Raw genomic sequence first — 21,976 nt, 5'->3', positions numbered from 1 at the left:
GAAATAAAAAAAGCTGAATATAATATAATAATGCCCATAAAATAATCTAAACTAAACTTAAAACATAAATTAAAAATATAAAAATAAATTAAAACGATTTGTTTCGTAGACAGAAATAAATTACAACTGAAATTTTATTAATGCTCATAAACTAAACTAAACTTAGTTTAAGTAATATAATATATTTTTAACAATTATAATAACGGTTGTTTTCATAGACAACTAAAAATGAACTGAATTTAACTAAAAAAAATATATATATATATATATATGATAAATTAATTAAATAAATAAAATAATAATAGAATCTTTAATAGAATCTTAATCTAAACTCAGAAAACTTGAAATGTAGAAATGTTGCCTTGGCAAGTACAAATAAAGTAAGTTAAAAATAACATTAATATTTTTGTTGTTGTTTTCATAGACAACTAAAAATGAACTGAACTGAACTAAAATAAATAAATAATAACAAATAAAAAAATATATAAGATAAAATAAATTGATTAAATAAATAAATAAATAGATTCTTTAATAGAATCTTAATCTAAACTCAGAAAACTTGAAATGTAAAAATGTTGCCTTGGCAAGTAAACTTAAATAAAGATACAAATATCATGATTTTTTTTGTAGTAGAGGTATAAAAATGACTAAAACTGAAAAAAAAGAAAAGAAAAAAAAAAGACAAAAGCCCATAATAAAATGACTAAAGCTTGAAAACTTAAAACATAGAAATGTTAAAAAATAGTTAAATTAAAATATTAATAAATACTATAATACTAAAAAAACACTGGTGTACACGCAGATAAAATTTCACAGACATACCTGTGCGTCCGTGCGGACACTCGCAGAAGAAAGACGCGACTCTGTCGTGGCAAGTGGCACCTTGTGAACAGGCGGCGCTGGCGCAGTCGTCGATGTTTTCGCTGCAGTCGTCTCCCGTCCAGCCGTTCACGCACACACAGTGAAACCCGCCGATGGTGTTGTGACACGTCCCTCCGTTTTGACAAGCGTTAGGCGACAGTTCGCACTCGTCCACATCCTCCGTACAGTATTGACCTGAAGAAGGAAGGGGCCAGAGATCACATGTGAAGTGCATGCTAAATATTTATTGCACTGTATTGCTATTTTTATTATTACTAGGGGTATAAAAAGTAGTACCGGTCCAGTGTTTGTCGCAATGGCAGTTGTAGGTGTTGACGCCATCGATGCACCTGCCTCCATTCTCACAGGCATGCTGGGTGCAGTCGTCAACGTTATGCTCACACGTTTGACCCGTGAACCCTGAGAAAGAAATGATTCACATTCAATACACATCAAAGAGTCTGAGGTCGTATATGGATTATGTGCTCGAGTGAGTAACTGAGTCATCCAGGTCACTCATTGAGATTAAATATAAACTATAAAAGATAAAAAAGCGCCGGATCTAGACTAACTGTTAATGGATAACCGTGCACAAGCGGGGTTGTTAATGTATGCCAAGAGCTATTGTTTTTGAAGAAAAGAATGAAGAAAACCAGTTTGAGGTGGAAATAATGGTCATAAAATGAGCTAAAATAAAATGTTAACTAAATTTAAATGTTTTAAAACGTCATTTATATAATTGATTAATTCATAACTGATTCATTTATTCAAACAAACATTCGTTCATTCATAAAAATATTAAGTATTAAGGAATTATTAATTCATAAAATACTTTATTCAGTCGTAAATATATTGATTTATTTTAATTCAAAAAACGTATTTATTCATTCTTTTTATTTAGACAATATTAATTAATTCATAAAAATATTTAGTCATTTATAAAAATGTACATTTTATCATCCATTTATATAAATAACTTGTTTATTTATTGAAACATTTATAATATTCATTCATTATAAACTGATGCATTCATTTATTAAAAAAAAAAAAATTTAATCATTTATAATAATTCATTCTTAATTTAATCAAATATTGATTTAAAATGACAAAAATATTTATTCATTCATTAAATAATTTACTACTTTACAAAAAATATTTAATCATTCATAAAGTATTTATTTATAAAATGTATTCATTCATGAATTTTTCATTTATAAATATTTATTTTAAAAATGTATAAAATCCTTTTACTTTTTCATTTAGAATATTAATCATTCATTAAATTATTATTATTATTATTCACAATTTTGTATTTTTCATATTCATTAAAAATGTATTTAATAAAATTGATTTAAAATTAAAAAAGATTAATTCATTCATGAAATTATTTACTCATTTATAAAATGTAATAAAATGTATTCATTCAAAAAAATATTTACTCATTCATAAAATATTTATATATAAAATGCATTAATTTAGAAAATGAGTTATTCACTTATAAATATTTAAAAATGTATCAAATTATTTTATTAATTAATGTTGCTTATTCACTTAAAAAAATCTATAAAATCCATTATTCATCAAATTATGACTTTTTTTTATATTTATTTGTATTTTTCCCATTAATTAAAAAAATATTTATTCAATTGTTTATTTAAAATGCATAAAATTGATTCATAAAATAGTTTACTTGTTTATAAAATGCATTCATGTATTTATTTGGAGAAAATTATTTATTTTAAAATATTTATAAAATGTGTTTATTTAATCATTTAGAAAATTATTATTTTACAAAAAAAAAACTACATTATTTATTATTATTTCCTTTTTTTTTTATTTATGTGTTTTCCCCATTCATTAAAAAAATGTATTTAATCAAATAAAAAGTGACAAATACAAATAAACACACTGACCTGGCAGACATGTGCAGGCATAGGTGGTGTCGCTGGTCTGTAAGCAGGTGCCTCCGTTTCTGCAGGGCGAGGGGTGGCATGGATGGTACAGGCGTTCGCAGTGTGTGCCGGCGTACTCCGGTGGGCAGCGGCACAGGTACGATCCCACCTCGTTAATACAGGTGCCTCCGTTTCGGCAGGGGGAGGGCGAGAGGGCGCACTCGTTCACGTCTTGCCGACACGTCTGTCCGTGGAAGTTAGGAGGGCAGGTGCAGATGTAGTGCGACTCGAACGCTGAACACTGTCCGCCGTTGGCACAAGGGTTCGACGCACACGGGTCGGCCTGCTGACATGTTTTACCTGCGGAAACACAGAGGTTAATTTATCAGCATGCAACCATTGAGAAACAGCACCTTGTCTGGGTGTTTCATGTGCAGGCCTACCTGACCATCCAGGTGGGCAGCGGCAGGTAAAGGTCTCAAGCGTGAGCAAAGAGCACGTCCCGCCGTTTCGGCACGGGGAGCCCATGCAGGCGTGATTGACGGGCGTCAGACAGAGCGGGCCGCTGTATCCTAACACACAGTCGCAGGTCATCTCCACGTCATTGCCTTGCGTCCGTGCTCGACACACGCCTCCGTTACGACACGGCGAAGGGCTGCACGGGTTCGGGAACTGACACTGGGGGCCGACGAAGTCTGCGGGACACCTGGAGAAACACAAAACGTGGATTATTTAACAACAGTTTGGAAAAGAATGGTCTCAAAGCAGACAGACATGATAAAGCAGTCAGGTGAAAAATTGGAAAAAAAAAAAATACGGAAATGTAAAGGGCTTTTTTAAGGCTTATGGGCATGCTAATTATTTTTTGACTCGTATTTATATATGTATTTACAAAGTCTGCAGGATGCCTAAAGAAACAAGACAAAAAAAAAAAAAACATTATAATATTATTACTTAATAGTTTAAGAACAAAATTGTTTCAAGAGAGCTAAATCTAAAAAAAAAAAAAAAAAGTTATATTTATTATTATACATTTTTATTTACACACATTATATAAAATACAATAAATATAAATAATAATATATTCATATATAAAAATATATCTTTTTATGACACCCTAAAAAGCACAGAACACTTTTTTGGGGTTATTATTATTATTATTATTATTTAATTGTTATTATTATTATTATATTTTAAAAACATTTTTTTATTCTATAACATACACACAATAAATAAATAAATATATTATTAATATATATTTAAATTAAATAAATTAAAATAAATATTTTAGGACAGCCTAAAAAACAAAAAAAAAAAACATGCAGATTATAATGTTATATTATATTAAAAAACTTTTTTTGTTCTATAAAATACACACAATAAATAAATATATTAAAATAATTAAATATATTAAAATAAAGGACGACAAATATAAATATAAATATATATTATGTGCATGGTAATTTGTTTATAATTAATTGGTTTTATAATATTAATTCAGATTTATATGTATTTATGAAGTCTGCAGGAAATTCCATAATAAAATACAGTAGAAATATACATATATAAAATAATATATATACACATATACATACATATACACATATATACATATATATATATATATATATATATATATATATATATATATATATATATATATAGTATTAATTATTATATTGTTGGTTTTATACATTTAATATCTTTACATACATTCATAAATTAATATTTTTATGTATATATGAAGTCAGCAGGCCCCCTTAAGCAACACAAAACACACAAAGATTATAATATAATTAATTAACAATAAGTTGACAATAAATTTGTCTTAAAAATGAGCCAAATATGAGAAAACATCCAAGTGAGTAAGTTCTTTTAGGGTTGCACTCATATATATTTAGACATTATTCATAACATTAGTCATTAATAGAAAACCTTTGAATTGAACTTTTTTTTACATTTTAGAAATGAACGTTTCTTTAAGAGTTAAAGTTGTGGTGACTTGTTTTATGTAACAACAGCAGAAGTCTATGACATGTTCTCATTTAGACGCCTAAGTAAATGTATGTGTGTGTGTGTGTGTGCATGTATAAAACAGTGTGTGAAAGAAAGACACTGTTTAAACTCATCTAAATTCCTCAGGGCGATCAGGAGCCCACACAGTGTCACATGCTCTCTCTCGCTCTCTCTCTCTCTCTTATATGAACACATATGGAACACATCAAATTCACATCTGAACACTTTCTTCAACAGCCACTGAAGGTCATTTCAAAAAGTGAGGCTGACAGTATGATATAGTAAATGCAGTGTGTTTTATTCATGCGAGTGTGTGTTTGTGAGCTGCAGCAGGTGTGTGCATAAATAAGGGCAGCTGTGCCACAGGCCCCTCCCACTGCACTCTGCCCCTCCCCCAAAGCCTGTTGCCATGGCGAGTGGCATAAGGTCACTAAGGCAGCTCCCAAGAGAGGATCAAACTCTGCCCCCCCAAACTTCTGCTGCTGATATCTTACTTTTATCAGCACACAATCTCCATTGGCATGATTTGATCTCATCCATATTCATCATTTTCAGTTATTCGTTCTTCTGTGTGCTTATCTTAAGTCGGTATTAAAGATATCACAGCTTGGGCTGGACATATATAAAAATATTAAATGTTTCTTTTTCAAATTTTAAATTAATCTTAAATTTTAAAATTGAAATATATTAAGTTTGGCTCCTAATATATAGGATTTATTTAAAAAAAATTGCATTGTGTTATGAATTCACTGCTGTTTAAAAGTAAAGAAAAATAAAAACAAACAAACAAAAAATAATAATAGTTTGTTTTTACAATAAAATATACATTTATAAATAAAATTTAAAAGGTTTTATATTTTAAAAAAGTACTAATAATAGTATATTTTAATATATATATTTTATAATAAAACTTTTAAAAATATATAACTGTATATATATATATTTATATATATAAAATAAATCAATAAAATAAATAAACTGTATATTATACATATAAATACATTTATGAATAAATATAATATGAGTGATATTTAAAAAAAACAGTATATTTTAATATTTTTTTTACATATAATTTTTTTTTTTAACATATACATATATATACACACACACACATACATACACATTTTTATTTTAGAATTAAAATACAAAAATATAAGTGTACATTATACATAAATATGTTTTAAATTTAAAAAAGAATATATTAGTATATAATAGTATATTTTAATATGATAAATTAATTTTATAAAATATAAAAAATAAAAAAATAAACATAAGTGTATATTATACATATAAATACATACATTTATAAATAGATATAATAGGTATTATATGTAAAAAATGTATTTAATATATTTAATATAATATATTTTTATTTTAAAATAAAAATTTACAAATATATAACAGTGCATTATACATATAAATACATACATTTATAAATAAATATAATAGGTTTTACATTTAAAAAAATATATAATAACAGTATATTTTAATATTATATATTTCTAATTTATAATAAAAAGTGAATATTAAACATATACATAAATGTATAAATATAGGTTTTTATAATTAAAAAAAGAGCATAATAGTATCTTTCAATAATATATTTTATTTTATAATACAAATATGTAAAAATATATAATTAAGTGTATATTATACATATAAACACAAAACTATAACTAAATAAAAATATAATAGGTTTTACATTTGAAAAAAATAATATAATAATAGTAGTATATTGTAATATAATACATTTTAATAACCTGTATATTATACATGTAAATACATACATTTTTAAAAGTGCAATACTGTATGTAGACAAAACAATTATAAAATCCAAAAAATGTAACGTAAACTAAATATTTTATACAAGTTTTACCCTTACTATTTTTTTAAAAAAATTTTTTAAGTTAACTGGTAGCCCTTGCCACAATATATTTGACTTGCTAATTGCCATGCACTAGTTGAATAATAAAGACATCCCATGGCAAACACTTGCTTGCGCAGATGCGTGTGTTTGAGTTTACTTGAGGCATTAACGCAGTCTCTCTCTCTCTTTGTCCCCAGAGACAGAAGCAGAAGTCATCTGCAGCCCGTCGCGGCAACAGGTCCGAGAGCAGGAGTGCGTGTGAGATTGGACTCGGAACAGATGCTGTGGTGACCTGTGACCCCTGAGCACATTTGTGACTGGAGGCTACAGACCCCCCATTCCAGTGGGCTGGTCTACCATCTGCTGCTGCCTTCTGTGCGCGTGCGTGTGTGTGTGTGTGTGTGTGTGTGTGTGTGTGTGTGTGTGTGTGTGTGTGTGTGTGTGTGTGTGTGTGTGTGTGTGTGTGTGTGTGTGTGTGTGTGTGTGTGTGAGAGAGAGAGTGTGTTCACACCACAGACTTCCTGCCCTCGGTGTGAATCAAAACAACAAACTTTCAATTTCTCTGTCTGGCCCTCAGTGCCAGATTCTTAACACTAGATTTACTAAACCTGCGCAAATTTGCGTAAAATCCCTGGACCTAACACCTACAAGCACCCTGCTGAGATTTCCACAGGCCTTTTGTCCTCCTGCTTTTGTTGTGCAAATACACCCATTACCTGTGAGGCCTGGCACATTTGCATTTTTTTACTCAGAGTAACTCAGATCCAAGGCAGGCCAAACCTCTGTGTGTAACAAACCTTTAGAATTGCCTGACGTATTTATACAAAAGACACACATTCACAATATATGGATACACAAGTCTGTTTTATTTTTATACATATGTACATACTTTTTTTTTATACATACATATTTATTTTATATAAGTGTTTCAAACTTTGCAGAGTTTGCAGACCCAGTGTCCATTGTCCCTGCATTTGGCACAGGTGAATTTTTTACATGTTGCACAGGAATACCTGCTGCGATTCCTGTTGCAGCTCTCTTGCACCTGGCACTGTGTTGTCTGTACAGTCCCTGGCACAGCAGCTTCAGCAGCCTGCCTCTGTGCCAATATTTCCTTCTGTTGCATGAATCGGCAACGAAGTTCCTTTGCTAGAAGACTCAGAAACAATCTTCTTTTGCCTGTCCACCCAGTACATGCCTTGTACAAAATGTAGGCATTCACTGCCGCTAGGTCCAGCATATTGTAAAAAACTGCTACTGGCCACCTGCGTGTTGCTGCTCTTACCGAATACATCCGTGCCATTTGGTCCAACACGTCTACACCACACTGTAAAAGTAGAGAGAGAGAGAGAGAGTCATGAGTATATGTGCTTTTTTCTATAGGTCTGTATAGTACACATCAGAAAACATTGTAGTACTGGTGTAAAATTATACACAAATTCACATACCTTCATGTGGTTATAGTCTGTTATCGTGTTGGGTTTCCTCTTTCTGCCATCACCGATCGTCACGTTTTGGTGCATGGAACTTAGAACACACACAGTCTTCTTTTTTTTAGGGGCATAAATTGTCAAGGAGACACTGCCACTTCTAAGCACTGAAGTGGAGAATACCTCTCGCTGTGCAGTGTCTTTTGCTAGTTGAGGAAGTTCACGTCGGACTTTATTCATCGTGCCCAGTAGCGTTGTTTGACGCTGCAGCAGTCTGTGCGCCAGTGACAGTGAAGTAAAGAAATTGTCCGTTGTGACATTTCTCCCTTTATCCAAAAATGGCTCCATCAGATTCATGACCACATTCTCTGCCAGCCTCTCTCCCTTCTGACGACTGGGGTCCTTTCCCAAGTAAGGAGATGCCTTGCAAACATATTTGGTCTCCAAATCCGTGGCCATCCAGAACTTGATCCCAAATTTGTCTGGCTTGGTTGCAATATACTGTGTGAATGGACAACGTACCTTGGTAGGGAACAGCTGTTCATCTATGGTCATGTGTTCTCCTGGAGTGAAACTCTCAGCACAGTTCTTGTTGAAGCGTGTCCAGATGTCGGAGATCGCAGCAAATTTGTCTGTCTTCACCCGTTCTGCCCGCGTGTCCTTGTCATCAAATCGAAGGTGTTGCATAATTGAAATGAATCTATCTCGGGGCATTGTCTCTTTGATTACAGGCACCAGAAAGCTTTCTGACCAGCAATCCACAATGGCACCAACGGGACACATGATTGCTCTTACAAACAGAATTGAAATGAATGCCATCAGTTCATGAATTGCCAAATTCCAGTCTGGCTCTGTTCTGCGGGCTTGGTGGACCGTGCACTCCCTGATGGTCTGCAGCATTCCCACGTCTAACAGACAAAGGAAGCTTTGGAGCACGCTTGTAATTTTACGCTGTCGGAAGATAAACAAATAGAGAATGGTAAATTTACATGAACCTCACTCTAAATGGGTTTATATAAATATCATATGTACTATGGTAATGACAAACCTTAGCAGACTCTGTGGGTCCAGCTTGCGCAGTGAAGCATGAGTGATTTGCTACTGCGCTGGGTATTCCAATGTCCTCCTCTGCCCACACAGTGCCGTCTTTTGCCGTCTGAGTCTTACAGGGCTTCCCAGTACTACGGCGCATCTTCCGTGGAGGCGTGTTGTGGTTTTGTTCCGTCTCCTTTTCTGATTCTTCTGAGTCAGAGGCCTGCTGGACAAATGAAATCTCTCCTCCATCAGAGTCAGCTTCGTCCATTTCCTGAAGCCAGGCCAAAGCCTGTTGTGCGGAGAGGTTCTTCCTGCATGGCAGTGATACGGAGTCCATCCTGATGTGTGTTCTCAAAAAAAAAAACAGTTGTGTTCCCATATAATGTGAATATGTGTCTTTAATATTTGCAGGTCAGTCAATGTGTTGAATATTTTTTATAGATATGGCAGGCATTTTTGAAGGTTTCCATGTCACACAGAGGTTTGGCCTGCCTTGAGTTACACTGAGTAAAAAAATGCCAATGTGCCAGGCCTCACAGGTAAATGGGTGTGTTTGCACAACAAAAGCAGGAGGACAATCGAGCTGAAGAAGTGTGAAAATCTCAGCAGGGGTGATTCACACCTCAGGACTTTCACCAAAAAATAAAAAAGTCAGTAATTCTAGTGTTAAGCTTCACACCTTTACAAACACGAGAAGTTGGGGCCAATCTGAGTCAGATTATGTTGTGATAATCAAATTTTATGGATTTGTTCTTCAAATTTGTTTTTTATACTTCAGGCATTATATTATATAATGAAAACTTGTTTACCATCTTTCTAGGATAAATGACATTTGTTGATCTTTTAGTAGATTTGAGTTGCTCACTTCACTTATGGCAAATATTTGTTGTTTTATTTCTATTTGGCTAAATTTATTTCCGTTTTAATTTTCAGTACTTTACCTTATTTTATTTCAATTAGTTGCCATTTTAGTTCAATTAGTTTTAAGTTTAAGCATTATTTTTTTATTCATTAATGTTTAGATTTGTTTTATATATTTCAGTTTTTCAGTATTTCAGTTCTCATTTAAATTTTAGTTTAGGTTTTAGTAATTTATGTACTTGTCTAATTTCTATTAGTCTTTATTGAAATTCATTTATTTTTTATTTTTAGTCATTTTAGTGCTTCATCTAAAACATTTTAAGATATAAGATTTAATTTCAGTACTTTAACTTATTTCATTTCAATTAGTTGTCAAGACCAAGTTTCTAATTGTAAGTTTTTAGTTTAAGCATTATTTATATTTTATTCATTAATATTTAGATTTTCTTTTAAATTCTTTTAAATATATTTTATATTATAATTGTATAGCATTTTTATTTTTTTTAGTTTTTTTAGTTTTCATTTAAACTTTAGTTTAGGTTTTAGTAATTTAGTAAAAACTGGTCATTTCTATTAGTGTTTTTATTTATTGAAATTAATTTATTTTTCAGTTTTAGTTTTAGTAAGTTTAGTGCTTCATCCTAAACATTTAAGATATAATAAGATATAAGTTTTAATTAATTTACTTCAACTTCAAATTATTTTATTTCAATTAGTTGCAAAGGCCACGTTTTTAATGAAGTTTTAAATTTTTTGTTTAAGAATTATTTATATTAATATTTTATTATAGAATTTTTATATTTTTTCAGTTTTCATTTAAATTTTAATGATTTATGTTTTTTAAAGATAACATTTCGCATTTTTAGAGTTTTTTTAATCTAATATTGATTTTATTTTAATCTTTATTTATCTTTTATCACCTTAATTTAATTTAAACTTATCTAATATTCAGCTTTATTTAAATTAAAAATACCGTTCTTACATTGCAATTTTGAACTATTGTGTAATTAGGTTATAGGTTCACCTTCACACACATTTTCAGTTCTAGGACGAGGACAGCATGATGGCACGTCGCTAACCATAAACTGTGCAAAAAACACACGTTAGAAACAAACTAAATGCATGACATGGAAGTTTATGTGAACTTCTTGAATGCAGAAGTTACACAATAAATGTCATGTGTCCAGACCCTGCTGTTTCACACAAATCTGGTGGAAAGGCAAATTTAGAAACACATGGTCTGCGTGTCTTTGTCTCCTGCTCACAAACTTCGCGATGCATTCTACAAATAGCTTTTGTAATGCACTTCATCACCTCAAAATACAGCACAAGCTTCTAGTATGACGATGCATTCAAAACACAAGTCTCAAAATTATGACACTCATCCAAAAAGCAGTCACAAATTCAATCACAATCAGAAAGAGGTGGTCATAAAACATTCCAGGATTTAAATGACAACTTTGGAATTCTGATTCCATGCTTCCAATTAACTTCCCATGCACCAACATTCCAAAAGTTCCAAAAGTTCCAAAACTGATGTCAGGTGCCTTCGGAATGATCAGGAGTTTTAGAACATTTCTTTTTTTATTTCAGTTATTAACATTTCAAATTTTCGAAGTTTTTCATCTCATATTTCAGCTTTATTTCAATTAACTAAAATGATTAAGAGTTTGTTAAAAGTAACAATAATGCTGCACATACATAACCAACCCTGACATGGCTGAGCTTATACATAACACCTCATAACTCTGACCACACCTAAAAATACTTCAAGTAGGTGGTTTTAATATGGCATCACCCAAAAAGGTCAAGTTTCCTAGTCTACAATTAGTATGTAATCTAGTACGAATCTGAGACAGTCACATTATCTGCTCGAACACGAGTAAACCTCATGTGTGTCAACAACAATCATCACAGGCACCTTTAACGCCACAAAGTAGGACATCCTCTTGCAAAATGTCAGAAGTTCATGTGAAGTTTACCAATTTTCGAGCAGCGCCGACCTCAATTCACATGCAACAAGTCAGAGAAATCCCCACACGCTTACATGCTTACGCACTCACAAGCAAACAGTTTCCAAGGTTGAGAATCGGACCACACAGGAAAGGCGTCAAAGTTCACATGAGATATTTCTGGGAGAAAAAAGGGATCAAAAATATCTCTGCTCTTCCTGTTTATCATCGGGGTCATCACAACAGGATGTTCAGGGTTTGGCCCCCAGTGAATGGGTCTGTGAACAACTCAACAATGAGAGATACAATCTCTCTCATCCTTTCTAGACTGGCTGATTCATTCATTAATTAGTGGCATTTGATAAGACAATCATAACGGTTACTATTGCTCATACTCAGAATTACAGATATGAACAACCCCCAGACCAGTTGGGTATTAAACAGTGCTAGATATGTGAATGACACCTTGTTGTAGACTATAAAACAGGTGGTAAAAAAACAACAGATAAGAGTACCAAATAAAATACAAGAATCCTAGCATAATAGCATCAACTACTGCACAGGAAAACACTGATGTTTTCAGAATGAAACCAGTGGGGAATGAAATCTAGAAACCATCCAGAACACCCTAACAACTATTTAGAATATCCACCACCCTAACAACCAATCAGAACACCCTAGCAACCATCCAGAACACCCTAACAACTATTTAGAATATCCACCACCCAAACAACAAATCAGAACACCCTAACAACCATCAAGAACATCCTAACAACAATTTAGGATATAAAACACCCGATTAAGAAGAACCTAGCAACCATTTACAATACCAAACACACATTCACTATATAGAACGCCCTAGCAACCATCAAGAACACCGTAACAACAATTTAGAATACGCAACACCCTATCAAGAAGACCCTAGCAACCCTTTTGAATGCCCAACACACTTTCAACTATCAAGAAGACCCTAGCAACCATTTAGAATATCCACCACCCAAGCAACAATCAAGAACATGCTAACAACAATTTAGAATATGCAAAACACCCTATCAAGAAGACCCTAGCAACCATTTAGAATATCCACCACCCTAGCAACCAATCAGAACAGTCTAGCAACCATCAAGAACACCCACCAACCTAGCAACCAATCAGAATACTCTAGCAACCATCAAGAAAACCCTAACAACAATTTAGAATACGCAAAACACCCTATCAAGAAGACCCTAACAACCATTTAGAATACCCAACACACTTTCAACAATTAAGAATGCCCTAGCAACCATTTAGAATATCCACCACCCTAGCAACCCATAAGGACATTCTAGCAACCACTCAGAATACCCAACAATCTAACAACCATTTAGGATACCCAAGACACTAGCAACCATCAAAAACACCCTAGCAACCATTTAGAATATTCAACACATTAGCAACCATCAAGAACACCTTAGCAACCATTAAGAATACCCAAGACACTAGCAACCATCAGGAACACCCTAGCAACCATTTAGAATACCCAAGACACTAGCAACCATCAGGAACACCCTAGCAACCATTTAGAATACTCAACACCCTAGCAACCATCAAGAACACCCTAGCAACCATTTAGAGCAACATAACCACCATTTACAATACCGAACACCCTTTCAATTATCAAGAACAGCCTAGCAACTATTTAGAATACCCAACACCCTAGCAACTATCAAGAAGACCCTAGCAACCATTTAGAATGCCCAAAACCCTAGCAACCATTCACAACAACCTAGCAACCAATTAGAATATCCAACACCTTAGAAACCATCAAAAACACCCTAGCAACCAAGCAGAACACTCTAGAATAATGGCGGCAACTCTTTTTCCACTTGCATTTCATCAAAAAAGGAAAAAAAAGCTGCGCTTTTATTTTATTTTAAACGCTTAAGACATGGCATCTTGTTCTAGAATGAAAAACGCATGATTAAATGCTGAACGAGAAGCGTGGCTAACAGTCTCACACACTTGTTTGCTTTTAAATTTCCCCCTTTTAAAGCATCCCACACACACACACACACACACACACACACACACACACACACACACACACACACACACACACACACACACACACACACACACACACACACACAGAGGCCTTTCTCATGAGTTCCTGCAATCTTATTACCCCCTCCGCCATCTGCCCTCAAAAAAAAGACACCATTCACTCACACAAACAGCCTCCTGGGTGTAAGAAAACACACAACAACAAGACAAGATTGAGAAATAAACAACTTAAAACAAACCACTTCTGATTTTGATTGATAAATCATAGTACATCTATGCCATATGCATCTTATGAGAAAAAATACAAGTTTGATTCCATGCTAAGAGTGTGTATATGTGTGTGAGACAATAGGAGGTGAGGGCCAGCTGTTGGGCTGAATGGCATGAATAGACATTGACAGAAGCAGCGTCCCACTGCAGCAGGGCACTAACGGACTACTGGGGGGTTGGTAGGGGGGTCTTTTATCTAAGTTTGAAACAGAATGACTATGGGCGCGTGCACGTTCGCACATGCGCGCACACACACACACACTCGCAAGATGCTTAAAGCTTTGTCTGGTTGCTAAGAAGGGGTCCGGGCCTAAAGATGGAATCTCAAAGTGGTAGATTAGCTTGCAAACAAATACACAGGTATACACATGCTTTTCCCTACTACACTGAGTTTGCATGGTGTTTCTTGCTGTTTTACTAGATTGTGTGCCACACTTTTAATATAAATGGTCTTCAATGGTCAGCAGAGAACCATTGAGATGCTAAAGGGTTGTTTGGAGATTTAGAAAGTTCTTAATTTGGTTTTTAGATACATGTTTTGTATTCTAGGTCTTGGATTCAAAATATAGGTTTTCCACAGAAATAGAGAAGTTGTTGTTCTTGGAATTTAAATAGGTTTTGTAGAATGTAATGTTTCCATGGTTCTTTGTGGAACAATCAATGGCAATTGAAGAGCCTTTGTTTTTTTAAGAGCATAGAAGAACCATTTTTGGTTTCCTAAAGAACAGTTCTTAAATGAAGCATTTTTTCTTAGTGTGAAGAACATTTTAATGCTTTTTACCTTTTGTGCAATGTTAAAGGATTAGTTTACTTCTAGAACAAAAAATTACATCCAAGATGTTCATGTTCTTTCTTTCTTCAGTGGATAAGAAATTATGTTTCTTGAGGAAAACGTTTTAGGATTTCTCTCCATATAGTGGACTTCAATGGTGCTCCCAAGTTTGAACTTCCAAAATGCAGTTTCAATGCAGCCTCAAAGGACTCTAAACAATCCCAGGTCTTATTTAGCAAAATGTTTGGTCATTTTTCAAAACAAATTGACATTTTATATACTTGTTGGGGAGTTGGGGAAGAAAACGAGATGGGAGTTTTTCGACATACTCTAACTGTATTTAACCGGAAAAAACAGTTCACGCAGACATAGACAAGCGTTTGAGGTTAAAAAGTATAAAAATTGCCTGTTTGTTTCGAAAATGACCAAACGTTTGCTAGATAAGACCCCTCTTCCTTGGCTGGGATCATTTAGAGCCCTTAGAAGTGGCATTTAAACAGCATTTTAGACGTTCAAACTTGGGGGCACCATAGAAGTCCACTATATGGGGAGAAATCCTCAAGAAACATAATTTCTTATTGACTGAAGAAAGAAAGACGTGCATTTTTGTTCTGAAAGTGAACCAATCCTTTAAAAGTTTGAACTAACGTACCTGCATGATGCTTCTCCGCTCGGCTTGAGCTCGCATATTCCTCCATTCTGACAGTAATCTGAGCATCTTTGCCCTAAACACAAAGACAAACATCTGTTAGAGCATCCCAGCAATCAACAAAACCACAGAATCAAAAATAAATCACCTGCAGAAAACCAGGTCGAGCATGCACCCACCCACCTGTGCATCCCATAGCACACCTGTCAATGCGAATGCACATGCTAACTCCTCACAAAAGAACCCCCCCCCACCCATAGACTTCAATAAAGGGCCCCGAGCCCTTTGTTTCGTGGCCCCGATGGAGAGCCACTGGCCTTTTGTTGGGCTGTGAATAACTGACTTTGATGGAGGAGTGGAGGGAGGGGGTTCTTGACTATTCATCCAAAGAGATCCTGAAAAATCCAGTTATCCAACACTGAGCCTGGAAATAGCTCCACATCCTCAACAATTCCCTCTCCATGTGGCGGTCGGCCTTTAACAAGGGTTTAAACTCAAAATACAGTCTTCCCGTTTCGGTATTAATATATCAGTTTCACACTAGTATAAGTTTAGCTGACATTGAGTTTCTGCAGTCTGGATAGACATTCAATGTGTTTTAATAAGTTAAATGTATCCATTTATGGAAGGAGGTATATTTAATTCGCAGGAGTGTGCATCATCGCACTTTAAGGATTAAGAGTGCATCTAGGCCAGTCGCGCTAGACTGCAGTTGTGCACTTGTTGAATGAAACCAGCTGCCTGCAGGCCGTCTTTAATTGGTAACGACCGTCTGCAGACAAAGCTCTTAGTCAAAACTCTCAGGCTAGCTCTTATTGTGGATTAAACCACTAGTATTAATTCTCTTTTTGTTTCTTTAAAACATTCTGCTTAAATGCACAGACTAGGCCGCACAACGGATTTCGCTTTTTGACTAGTAAACAGTAAATTTTTGACTAAGTAAGTTTACATGTCTTTTCCAGTCATTCATGGTTATTGGAAAGAGATCAAGTTATTTTTTTTAGAGATTGCAAATACAATATTTTAAAGTTCTTTTTATGCTCTTTCTGTGAGTTTATTGTATTATTTCATACTTATTTTTATTTTATTTATTGTATTATTTAATTTTATAACTCTTTAATATTATAAGAGAGTTATAAAATTTAATATATAATTGTTACTTTTTATAATATAAATATTAAATATATTACTTTAAATATTTAAATTATTTTATTAATTCCAAATTTATTTTCCAAATATTTTTCCAAAAATTATTATAGAATTTCTGGTTTATTCATTCCAACTGTTATAGCCATGTACATTTGTCTATGCTGTTAAAGTATTTTTCTATGCTTTTCCATGAATTTATTATTTCATACATTTTATTATTCTATTATTCTTTTATATTTAAGTAATATATTTATTCTTTATATTATAAAATGTAACTTATGAAATATTCCAATTACTTTTAAAATATTTTTACCTAAACTATATTATAATAAGAATTAATTGTATTGTTATATAATAAAATTTAATTATATATGTATAAATATAAAGAAATAAACCATTTTATTTAATTAATTTTGATGATTTCAACTTCATTTCCTGGAATTTCTTAGTGACTGTTTGTAAAATGTTTTTGGATAAATACAATGATACAGGAATATATTTCAAAGTACCATGGTTAATTACCATCAGGTACCATTACTGTACCCCGGTATTGCCACAGTACTGTTTGGTAGGATATATAAACCTCAGGTTAAAATTGTGCAGAATTTCACTTTTAGAAAGCGTTTGTTTCGTTTCCTGTGTCTTCTGTCTAGTTGTGTCATTTCCTCTGTCTGTCAAGCTCTCGGTTCCTCCACGGGTGCGTGGCCTGGTGGCTCGGTCCGCGCGTGTTTGAAGAAAGAGTAGGAGGGGGGGGGGTGTTCTGGGGACACACGCGCTCCTGACGGGAGCGCGCGCGACAGCTGCGGAGCCCACGCCGCGCGGACAAAAGAAATCAGAGTCCAGCACGAGCCCATAAAACACTGTCTCGAGCCATTGTTTACCAGCGCACGAGAACAACAGCCTGGCCCCCTTCCTCCACCTCCTCACCATCACCCTCCCCTCATTCACGCACAGATCGCTTTCCTCCAGACTCCACACACAATGCAACTCAATCAACATCAGGGACATAACAAAACAAAACTAAAAAATCAAACGCTTACACCGTCATAAAGTTTCAGAGACACTTCTGAAGTTACTCAACTTTAACGTGAAGACATTAATCTGTGATCTTTACGGTTATAGGCTATGCATGATAACAAGAAGAGCTACATAAATGAGTGAAAGCGATAAACAACAATTCAGATGAATTGGAAAACTTTTTATAAGTGGCAAAAGTGCTCCAGTTCTCCCTATATAGGCTAAACAATCAATTTGTACTGAATTAGACTTTAAATTAAACAATATTGATCACCAATCAATATTATGAAGACCATTAAAACGTGCAAACAGATTTGATATAATATTATCAAATGCAGTCAAACGATTAATCGCAATTGATCAGATCCTAAGTTTTGGTTTATATAAAACACGTGTTTTCTTAAATATATACATGCACACATATTATGTAAACAAAACTTTTATTTTAGACGCGATTAATCGTTTAACAAATGTCGATCACCAATTAATATTATAAAGACTATAAAACAGAGCAAGCGAGATTTGATATAGTAATATGAGTGAAGTCAATTAATGGCATCCAATGTTTATGATTTACATAATATACCCATGCACACATATGCACAGAAAAATTATGTAAACAAAAACTTGTATTTTGGACATGATTAATCGCGATTAATCGTTTAACACAACAATATCGATCACTAATCAGTATTATGCAGACCATAAAACCAAGTGAGCCAGATTTGATATATTTATATGAGTGCAGTCAAAAGATTATTCGCATCCAAAGTTTTGGTTTACATAAAATACATGTGTTTACTTCAATATATACATGCACACTTATATTATGCAAACAAGTTTTATTTTGGACGCCATTAATCGCGATTAATTGTTTAACATAACTACCTCCCAACAACATTGATTTTTTATTTTTTACAACTTCTTTTAATGTTAATATTTTTCATTGTGTAGATACTCTGAGCAAAAAAAGTAACGTTACTTGACCTAATGTTTATCCCAATATCAGACTAGTTTGTGCAACAAGTGACGCTCAAAACACAAGTTGCATTGAAATATCACTACAAGCGGAGCAAAACCAAACTCAATAGCGTACAAAAATGAAGAAACTTAGAATGCATGCATAAAATGTAAAATGTTATTAGAGTTAAACTGAAGTTTGATACCTTGTGCCACCGTCGCAAGCGATGCTGCCGTCAGTAGCGTTAATTTCACCAAGAAACGGTTCATAACTCCGCCTCGGCGTTACAACTTTTGTAAAATCCGTCCTGAAGTTCTCATAGATCCCCAGAAGTCTTCTTTAAAATCTCCAGAAAGTGCAAAAGAGTTTGAATAAATATCCGTGTTACTTAATAAATAAATCCCAGCGTCTCTCAGGAGCGTCTCTCGTCTGCTGCCGCTCGTGGGAAACTGCTTGATTCCTCCGTTTGTGGCGCGCGTGAGCGTGAGCGTGCGCTGATGTCACTGTCGCGTGGGACTCTGAACGCGCTCTTCTGAATGACTTCTCACGCTCTGGACGGAAAGCGCCCGCCTCTGTTATCCCTCCGCGCAGGTACTGAGGAGGAGATTTCCATAAGTGTGGATCTGAAAAAAATAAAAAATAAAAAGAGCGAACACTCCCTCCACAATTTAGTTTCACCGCGAGGGAAGGAAAAAAAAAGACTTTCTCACACTTTCTTCCCAGGGTGAATGTGGGATATGCAGGTTTATTCCTGTCCCATGTTGAGGATTGAGGAGGGACTAGGGCGGATCACTGCTTTCTGCTGGCGCCAGTTCGGACCCGTAGCAAACGGGGGGAGGCCTGATTAACATTTAACAAATCAAGACCCAATGCTGAAAGTGTGCATCTTTTGTCCTTCAATTCTAAAGGAGGGAATAGTTTTAGCCTATCACCAGAGGGAAAAGTCCCATGTTTTTTGGACATGGTACCATGGTAATGTTATGGGTGTTTGGGCATGTGCAGTGGTAGGCTAATACTGTTTTTCTGACATGGTACCATGTTTGTTTTAAATATTTAACTAATGCATTTTTGTATGTTTTTGAACAAACTAAGTAGGCTTGAGTTTTTTGCTTCAAACTAGGAAAAAGAAACTGCATATATACATTAGGTATTTAATATATGCATGCATACTTAAAAAACACAAGAAATACAGTATATATAATATGAAGGGTTTAGTTTTAAAACTTCTAAAAAAATAATATGTGTAAAATAATATTTATTTACTTATATATTTTTGTTTAATTTATATTAATATACTGTTATATGCATGTATATACACACAAAACATTAGTTAAAACTAGGGATGCACCGATCCGTATCGGCCGATCACTTGCGCGTTTTGTCAGTAAAGCCGGTTCTGTAATCAGCGGTAAATGCCATCAGGTGCTTGATTTCACGTTGAGCCGTATATACTACACACAGCCGTTGTTCACTGACGAGCTGCGCACATTCACACTGATAATGAACATTGATTTGCGCAGCTCGTCGGTAAACAACGGCTGTGTGTAGTATATACGGCTCAACGTGAAATCACGCACCTGATGGCATTTACCGCTGATTACAGAACCGGCTTTACTGACAAAACGCGCAAGCATGATCGGCCGATTCGGATCGGTGCATCCCTAGTTAAAACCTTATAATAATACATAGGAAATGTTTATTTTTTTATATTTATATACAATTATATACACATACTATAAAATTATTTATATACACGCAGACACACAAATAGTGTATTTTTTTTTTTAATTTAATATATAAATTTTTTATTTATTTTTTATACAATTATACACACTCATATACAAAACATACTATGAAATATTATATATATATATATATATATATATATATATATAATACAAATTAAGACAATTATATACACACAAAACATGCTATAAATATAATTAAAAAATAATAAATTATAAAATTGTGTGAATATATATATATATATATATATATATATATTATTTAATATATCAATTTTTTATTCATTTTTTATACAGTTATAAAGACTCATATACAAACAAAACATACTATGAAATATTATATATATATATAATACAAATTAAGACAATTATATACACACAAAACATGCTATAAATATAAAAAAAATTATAAAATTGTGTGAATATATATATATATATATATATATATATAATTTAATATATTAATTTTTTATTTATTTGTTATACAATTATACAGACTCATATACAAACAAAACATACTATGAAATATTATATATATATAATACAAATTAAGACAACTATATACACAAAACATGATATATATATAATAAAAAATAATAAATTATAAAATTATATATATATATATATATATATATATATATATATATAAACAATGGTTATTGAATAATTGCTGGTAAACTTAAAAAAATATAAAGAAACCACAGCACATTGAATTAAATGTGAAAATTTGCAGTAAAAATAATTTATACATTGTTGTGTGTGTGTTTTTTTTTTGGCATATTTAGTAAGAAAGTACTTTGTATGTAAAAATTTCAAGTATTTAGTACCATTGTATATATATGAAAAGCTTTGGACAAGCACTAAATCCGGACCATATTCATATTTTGTAGCACACATAAATGCAAATATCATGGTTTTGCCATTTCTCAGATACAAATACTGTAATACTGTACCGTGGCACCACCGCAGTACTTTTTTGTAAATGACAGCACATTGTTGCTTAGTCAGTCTGTTTTTCCCTCTTGATGTCACTTTGGCACTTCAATAGTCATCTCTAAAATGTTCAATAACTGCTAAAGATCAACAATGTGAGAGGAATTCCCCTTTCTGTGACCTATATCTGCACTGAACTGCGAGTTTTGATTGCTTTCATTTCTCTTTTAATGTTTCGATGTGCGATCTGTGTAAATGCAATGCAATATTCTGTCTTTCCAATACCGTTTTTGCCATCTACAAGTTTTGTTTTCCCTTTTCTCCTCTCTTGGCACGAAAGCGTGTGGTTTCAACGCCTCAGGAGTTATAGTAATGACACATCATGTTTGACAGCACGCACAAAATGTGTGCATGTCTGTGTTTGTCGGCCCGTGGGAACCGTCTCATTGTGGAATCCACAACCGCAGGGCATAAAAACCAGAAAGAGTTGAATGAGAGGGCGAAAGAGAGAGTTTGTGCCAGT

General features: G+C 33.5%; 1 protein-coding gene across 1 annotated transcript in view; it reads right to left on the bottom strand.

Moving 5' to 3' along the window:
* The window catches only part of notch1a (notch receptor 1a), a 47,259-nt gene extending 27,936 nt beyond the window's left edge, over positions 1-19,323 (bottom strand). The window contains exons 1-6 of the mRNA XM_073823894.1: positions 18,981-19,323; positions 15,652-15,724; positions 3,197-3,459; positions 2,775-3,113; positions 1,159-1,281; positions 823-1,056 (exon numbers count right to left, since the gene is read on the bottom strand). Coding sequence (XP_073679995.1) covers positions 823-1,056; positions 1,159-1,281; positions 2,775-3,113; positions 3,197-3,459; positions 15,652-15,724; positions 18,981-19,044 — 1,096 coding nt within the window. The 5' untranslated portion in view covers positions 19,045-19,323. The remainder of the gene's footprint in view (positions 1-822; positions 1,057-1,158; positions 1,282-2,774; positions 3,114-3,196; positions 3,460-15,651; positions 15,725-18,980) is intronic.
* Between the last annotated feature and the right edge of the window lie 2,653 nt (positions 19,324-21,976).

The sequence above is a fragment of the Garra rufa genome, chromosome 19 (genome assembly GCF_049309525.1).
Source record: "Garra rufa chromosome 19, GarRuf1.0, whole genome shotgun sequence".
Lineage (NCBI taxonomy): Eukaryota > Metazoa > Chordata > Actinopteri > Cypriniformes > Cyprinidae > Garra > Garra rufa.
The sequence above is the reverse complement of the archived record's forward strand: the minus strand, read 5'-3'. Positions and strand labels throughout refer to the sequence as shown.